This window comes from Lepidothrix coronata, unplaced genomic scaffold (genome assembly GCF_001604755.1).
Source record: "Lepidothrix coronata isolate B3197 unplaced genomic scaffold, Lepidothrix_coronata-1.0 Scaffold10, whole genome shotgun sequence".
In the NCBI taxonomy this organism is placed as follows: domain Eukaryota; kingdom Metazoa; phylum Chordata; class Aves; order Passeriformes; family Pipridae; genus Lepidothrix; species Lepidothrix coronata.
Window position 1 is genome coordinate 1,313,255 of NW_016690190.1, and position 7,172 is coordinate 1,320,426.

The 7,172-nt window shown below is 40.0% G+C and overlaps 1 protein-coding gene across 3 annotated transcripts in view; it reads right to left on the minus strand.

Moving 5' to 3' along the window:
* Nucleotides 1-7,172, minus strand: part of STAB2 (stabilin 2) — an 81,756-nt gene that overhangs the window by 63,655 nt on the left and 10,929 nt on the right. For all 3 annotated transcript variants that reach the window (XM_017804754.1, XM_017804755.1, XM_017804753.1), the window contains exons 6-9: nucleotides 6,674-6,769; nucleotides 6,243-6,368; nucleotides 4,116-4,312; nucleotides 2,959-3,092 (exon numbers count right to left, since the gene is read on the minus strand). In XM_017804754.1, the coding sequence (XP_017660243.1) occupies nucleotides 2,959-3,092; nucleotides 4,116-4,312; nucleotides 6,243-6,368; nucleotides 6,674-6,769 (553 nt within the window). The remainder of the gene's footprint in view (nucleotides 1-2,958; nucleotides 3,093-4,115; nucleotides 4,313-6,242; nucleotides 6,369-6,673; nucleotides 6,770-7,172) is intronic.

Here is a 7,172-nt window from a genome sequence, read left to right on the forward strand (position 1 = left end):
AGAGTATGACTGTGGAGCCCAGATGGAAGGTTTAGGGATGGGATAGAGGAGCATCTGTTCCTTGGGAGCTGATCCCTTTCTTCTGGTGGGGTAAACATTGCTGTATTGATGTTGACAGCCCCCTTCCACTTCTGAACAGAGAAGAAAAAACCTGAGCATTCAAAGGAGCTGAGAAATAGTTTAGTAGAAAAAAGGAACTACCCTTGAAATATTGCACAAATCAGATTAAGGTTTAAAAATAAAGCTCTCTTCTCTTTTTCATCAAATGTCCATAAAGAAGCAGGTGGTTAAACAGAGTAAATTTTTTTGGCTATCATTTCCAGGGTCACAATGAACTGCAGAAGTACCTACCTAGTTTGAAACTTCCCTTCTGAGGACAATACTGCTTATAACTGAGTGGGCATCCAAGCAACATAGTTTGGATTTGTATGCTGAAGGAAAGCATTTAGCAATTACAGGTTAGCACCTATTGCACGGGATTGAACCCATCACCCCTTCTGATGAAGTAATTTATCTGATGAGGTAATTTACTCTGTGTGGCAGGGTTTGGGAAAGACCAGCTGGGTGAATGACTAGATCTGTTTTGTCTTAGCTTTGTCTGGAGAAACTGCTTTGCAACTCATAGTGCATATGGATTTACGGGTATTGCTTTGGTTGCATGGTGTATGGGCTGGGTGCAGCTTTACAACAAACTCTACTGGACTACCTAAGCTTAGCTGTTTGATGTTTTCATGGTATGCTGCACAGACAGTATAGGCAGGACTGAAAAAGATGGAAACCATTACTATTTCAGCTTGCTCAGAGAACAGGGAAGAAAACTTTTATCTCACTATAAGAGGAAACATCAGCTTTCTGTCTCCATTTTACTAAACCTCTATGATAGAGTTTTGGTTTATGAAGCTACTAATTTCTGCATTGAAGACATAGAGTAAAAATAAGAATGGGATTGAGAAAGAAAATAATAGCATTTAAGCGATGGAAAGGCATTTCTCCTCAGAAACCAGAGAGGTTATGATCTAATATGCAGTGTAATTCTGCACTGGCTGAAGCTTCGTAGCTTCTGGGTAAGGCTGAACATGATTACTGTGCTGAAGTAGTGCTATAGAAAAGTGTCAGTACTCACTCAGGAAAGATGTATGTGGGAACATAAAACAGAGGAGATTTTGACTGTTGAGGAAGTCCCTATGTTATATTCACAAACTAAACGTTTGTCTTTTTTCAATCTTTGCCTGTATGAGAGATTTATTCCTTTACAAGTCATTTGATTCTGGAGTAAGTAGAACTATCTATATGGGGAAAGCTAATAGCACAACTGTATCCTTAATAAAATCAAAATGCAAAACAATGGAAAGGAGGCAATGCAATTTTGTGGCCTCTGTTACAGTTTTGTGTTTTAGAAGAAGGAAAAAAACAACGACAAAAAAAGCCCTCCCAAATACATTTAAAATCTGGGATGCAGTCAAAATACAGTCTGTCACTTATCAGAATTAATTTATTGTGCCCACATTTTCCAATCAATGTTTTTCTTTGTAAATTTCCTCTTTTATAAATGGATTTTCCTTAGTTGGAAACTATTCAATACAGTTTCAATTTTTTTGCCAAATAGGTAGTTTATTTTGATTTGGATCCCACTCCATTCTTCTGTACTTGTTTTTGCCATTAAGTGTCATTGAATGAATGATGTGCAAAGCATTTGGATTATTTTTTTCCATCCCTCACTCAAAAATTTTTCATTTTCCCATTCTGAAATTCTCAAAACTTCCTCAGCTTTTGAAAATTCTGTTGCAACAGTGAAACAGTGATTAATTAGGAAAAAAATCTCCTGATTTGTGTGATGTGGAATTTTATTTTAAAGTTTCAACTCAAGTGCTCTAAGTATAACATGAGTATACACTGAGCAGTTGAAGTCGTATACTGTGGTCTAGAACTGAACTAGGGGATATTCTAGATAAATTTGTTTGAAATGCACAATAGCTTCCATAAAAGTGATGTAGATATTACACTGCAAGAGAAAGCTCCTTGATGACACAAGAACTGGCAATAAAAATACTCTCCTGAGTGAATGCTTTCTGTCTACAGATCTATATGATAATTTATTCCTAACCTACAATTAATGGCCTGTCTTGTTTTTGGCATTCAAACTCTCAGCTCCTGAAAACTAACATTTCAGGAACAGCTCTTTATACCCAGTTCTTGCCATCACTGGCCTACAGAAACATGTAAGCCAAATTCTGTGAGAATTGGCTTAACAAAGAGAGCTTTGTTATGTTAAGTGTTAAAAATTGAATTTCTTCCTAACATCTGTGTAGCATACTTCTGTACAGGAAAACAAACTCTTCCAGAAATTTTGCGATTTCCCACCTGCTTGACTTGAGATATTGAGGAATCTTCTGAATTTGGTGCTGCTTTCACAGCATGGGGGTCAGATTCCCTAGTTGTATCTGTATTAGTATTCTAAAAAGAGGCAGGGCTCCAGCACTGTTCCATGATAATTAATGCTGATTAATTTTTAGCATGCTGCCTGGCATGTTTCTGGCCCACACCAAGTAGCATTTTCCCAGGCAGTGCCTGGGCACAGTCGAAGAGATAGCATGTGCCAGGGACTGCTGCCAGGAGGCAGTTACTCTGTTTTGGAAGAGACTTTAGCTGTAAGACAGACAATGCTGCTTGTCCTCAGAAAGAGAAAAGAGGTTTTGGTTCTTTTTATTTACTAGTGTAGAAATGACCTCTGAGTGCTATAAAAATGAAACTTAACAGGTATTACCAAATGGTCTGATGAAATCTAACACTATGTTAATTGGCTGACCCTAACCCCATTAAATCTTGTGATTTGCCCCTGATAAAGAGACCATTAATGATAACTTCAGGAGGTGTTCATCCACTGCATTTGTTTTAGCAACCCATTACTGGGGGAGGAGGGAGAAACCATGTGAAACTTTAATAAGCAAAAAGACTCACGTAATCTGTCCTGGTGCAACTGTTAAGCATTTAGCTCTTTTATGGCAGGTGTTGTTTGTTTCACAGATGTCCATCATGCTGCATCCTTTCCCAGGTACAAAATTTGTATAATGTTCCTTGCATTCACAGTGAGACTAAATCAGAAGGATGTGAGAGGGGAGAGAAAAATTAGCCATGCACAAGTTATGGTTTTCAGCACACTTTCTGGAACTAGAGTTTGAAGACAATGAGCCTTAGTTAATCACCTGGTGAGTTCAAATGCAAATGTAAAGCTTACCCATATTTATACAGCTCATTTTCAGGTTTTATCCACTCCAGAAGACTACTGACTCTCATATAAATTTTCTTCGGATAAAACCCTGTAGATTTCCTTTGCTGACCAGAGAACATTTAGAATCAGTGTGGCTTGGTCAATTTTTTTACCTCTTTTCCAGCCCACAGCCCTCTGCTTCCCGAAAGGAGTGCCCAAGCACACCATTAACAAGTGAGGTGTATCATCACTGCTGTTGTACACACCAGCCTGTGGGTGTCAGCTATGTGCAGCTCATTGAGACATGAACATGAACTGCAGAACGACCCTGGGTGATTGAGTCCCTTTTTGACTCTTCAGGGTTTCCAAGCAAACCTGGCATGGTCTTCTCAAGTCTTGCTTTTTTGATGATGTGAGTTTTACACACCGAAATCTGAGCCAGTTCTCAACATCATGAATAATGTGTGGTCTATATAAAGTGCCACTCATTGATTGTTCCCAAAGACCCAGATTACTTCTTTCCTAAATAAACTAACTTCATGTGTGTATCTGTGGTACCTGTGTACCAGTCCTACAAGCCCTCTGTGGTCAGAGAGACAAAATTTAACTGGGAGAAGATTAATTTCAATGCCTCCCTTTTTGGGAGGCAAATCAGAGCCAAAATACTCTCAGAAAAAAGAACACCATTGCCATTCCCATTTTCAGAGTGGGAAACATGATATATATAAATTGAAAAGGGAGCTAAAGGGACTCACTCTTCATCAATTTGGCTTATGCCAAATCTAGGAATAGAGTTTGATCTCCTTGAGACCTGTTTCCATACCTGCATGGTTCCTTTTTGGAGACAAAATTATTTGTCTTAGGCAGTTGCCATAGGAAACATCTAGGGCCCTCTTTTAACACTGACCTTTCCTGGACTGTCATAGATGCAAATGGTGGACTGTGCAGGGCAGTTCCCGTGTGCTGCTTGGCAAGGGTCTACAGGTAAGCAGATCTGACCATCCCCTCTGTAACCTTCCTGACAGGTACATTTGTGCTGATTTGGTCCGAGGTAAACACAGTCAGCATTGGGATCGCAGACCTTTTTGGAACATGGGTTGATAGCTTGTGAAAAAAGAAGTGAGGTAAATTAATTATTGCCCACAGTTCTCAAATTGAAGACAAGGATTTAGCAGGGCACCTCTATGCCAAACAAAGCCTGGGTAGACTAAACTTTTCATAACAGCCAAGTCCAAAGTATGGTGGCGTCATGAAGGCAGAAGGGAGGAATGCTAACATAGCAACCAACTGTTTGCTTCTGAACAGAAATGATCTCTTAACTTGGCAAATTGAGTTATAAACAGATTAAAACCTGTAACGTGCTCATTAAAATATCACAACTATTTCCTTGTTTGCAGTGGATTTTAACTAGAGAAGGTCAGGTAGGTGGTGCGAGGTCTGTACAAGCTTTGAGCACATGTAAGATCAGTTGGAAAATATTTCTCGAGACAATAGGCCTTCACTGTTTTCTTTCTGGTAATTAAACAATATAATGTCATCAGTTCAGCTATATGGAAAACTGGCCAGCAAGTACTTTGGTCGAGTCTTCAACACTGCTCTATTTTCAGGACTGCACTAGAAGACCATTAGTTATTTCCATGAACCGTTTTTTTGAGGCAATGGCATTGCTTGTTCTTTTTCAAAATCAAGCAGTGCTTGGAAAGCATCTTCGTACACCTTTTTGTCCAGTTTAGGTTATGGTTAAGCGCACAGTGTAGCTAGAAGATGGCAGGCCATGGACTCACCTGAAAAGTGATGCTTCTCACTGCTTTCCCCTCTTCTCTTCCCTTTCTTACCTCTCAGCTGGGACTGAGAGAGTTGACAATGCTCAGCTTCATTTTTTCAAGCCTCCTCTTCTGTTCCAGTGTGAAATCAAACTCACATATTCACATGCTCAAAATCAAGCATAAACGGTGTCACCTCCAAGCTGAGACTGAGGCAGCCACCACTATCCTCACTTAAATACTTAGATTCTCTGGAGGAGCTTTGATCTGTGCTTCCCAGCCAGTCAAATTTAAAACACAGTCTTAAACCACTTATCTAAAGGTGCTGGGACAGAGGATCAGCATCCATGCAGGTTGCATCAATATAGACCCCAAGAGAGGGAGAGATAGTAACATCCTGCTTCTCTGTTGGTTTCTGCATTTTCTTTGTGTCTTACTTGTCTGTGCTGCCTACTAGAAGAACCTCACACTTCCTGAGGAATGACCTGCTAATATCTTGCTCTTGGATGGTGTTCAAGCCTATGCAGAGAGGATGACACCGTAGTTAGGACCGAGAGGACTGAATGCAAGTATTTCCAGACAGAACAAGAAGCACTGCATTTGTGGCCTGATCCAAGCCAACATTTACTAAATAGTGCTTCCAGCGTCAGATGAAGCAATTTTCTTTGTTGCAATTGGTCTAGAAGGAAGAGCTGGTGCTGTAAGACGTAATGTAAGTAGAAGAAGGAAAATCTGGACTCATAATACAGTAAATTTGGGCATTCAATGGCAAGTTGAGGAGTCTATAAAGACTCCCAGATTTTTCCTCTAGCTGAGATTCTTTAGCTTCATTTCATGAAAAATAGGAAAGCTAAAATGAGCCTTACTTTTCTGTAGAGTTTATGCTCAGTGATGGAGCTGAGCTGCTATATGATGGATGTTCAGTAAATATAAGTCCTTGGTCCCCGTTGTTGATTTTTATGGAAGCAAGCTTTGAGGCTGAACTTTAGCAAGCAGAGAGATATGACAGGAGTAGATTTGTAAGCACTGATGACCTCGTATGCACCCTATGTATTTCAGGGGGGTTTCCTACCTTTATTCTGGTTTCATGGGCGGAAACTTGTTAGCAATTGGATGGATGTGATTCTGAAGGAGTCTAGTTCGTGCTTTGGCATATGAACCCATGAAAAATTAGAGGGTGAGATTTGGCTCAAAAGCACATTCCATATATCTGAATTATAATACTAATGATGTTGTATTCGAAGAACTGGGTAGACATGAAAATTACTCACGTTCACATCGTGTACTGTCCCCATGATAGTTGGGCAGACACGTGCATTCCAGTCGTCTTCCATCCTCACCTGAGGCAGTACATCTGGAGTTTGCAGGGCACTGCAAGGCCTCACATTCAGCTATCGCTGAGGAACAGAGGGTGATAGGTTAAACTATGCCCGCGCACTGTGTCAGGAGGTGCTGCATTCTGCAGCAAACCACTTCAAAGTTTGCCTGATTCAGGCACCATCGATCCCATTGCTGTCATCTTTTTTTTCTGCTGACTGAAGAGGTGATGACGGTTATGGGAATTACAGACGGGGTTTGAGGTTTAGTGTATGTTTGGTTGCTCTTGTGTGTCTAACCTGAAACTAATTTCACATTTGTCCTTACCAATTCTAACCGTATCAGAGATGTTGAATGCATCTTACGTAGGAAACAATCTACTTACGCTGATCACAGCTGAGCCCTTTGTATCCAGAGAAGCAAGTGCATCTTCCATCCCCTGTAATTCCACTGTTGCATACTCCATGAACACAGTCACAAACTATATGGAGAAATGGATTTGTTTTACTGAATAATAATGGTGTTCAGAAAGGCATCGTTAGTGCTTACTCATAGCAAATGGTGTACTGGCCAATAACTTTGGCCAAACCAAGCTTTGACCTGAGCGCCTGAATTTCTAGGCTTCCATTGATGAGAAGATCAGTATTTGCAGTTGCACATATCAGTAAATTTGTGCAAAAAAATTCAAAAATACTAATTTTTGAAGGGTCTTAATAGCCCGAGATCTGAAAATCTTCACAGGATACACACTATAAACACCAAATTGACTAGTTGCTGATGCCATAAAACTTTTAAAATTTGACATACACTCTGGAGCCAAAGTGGGATATAACATGAAATACAGACCGTTTTTATAACTCTTAACAAATTACTTGAGTTTGCTA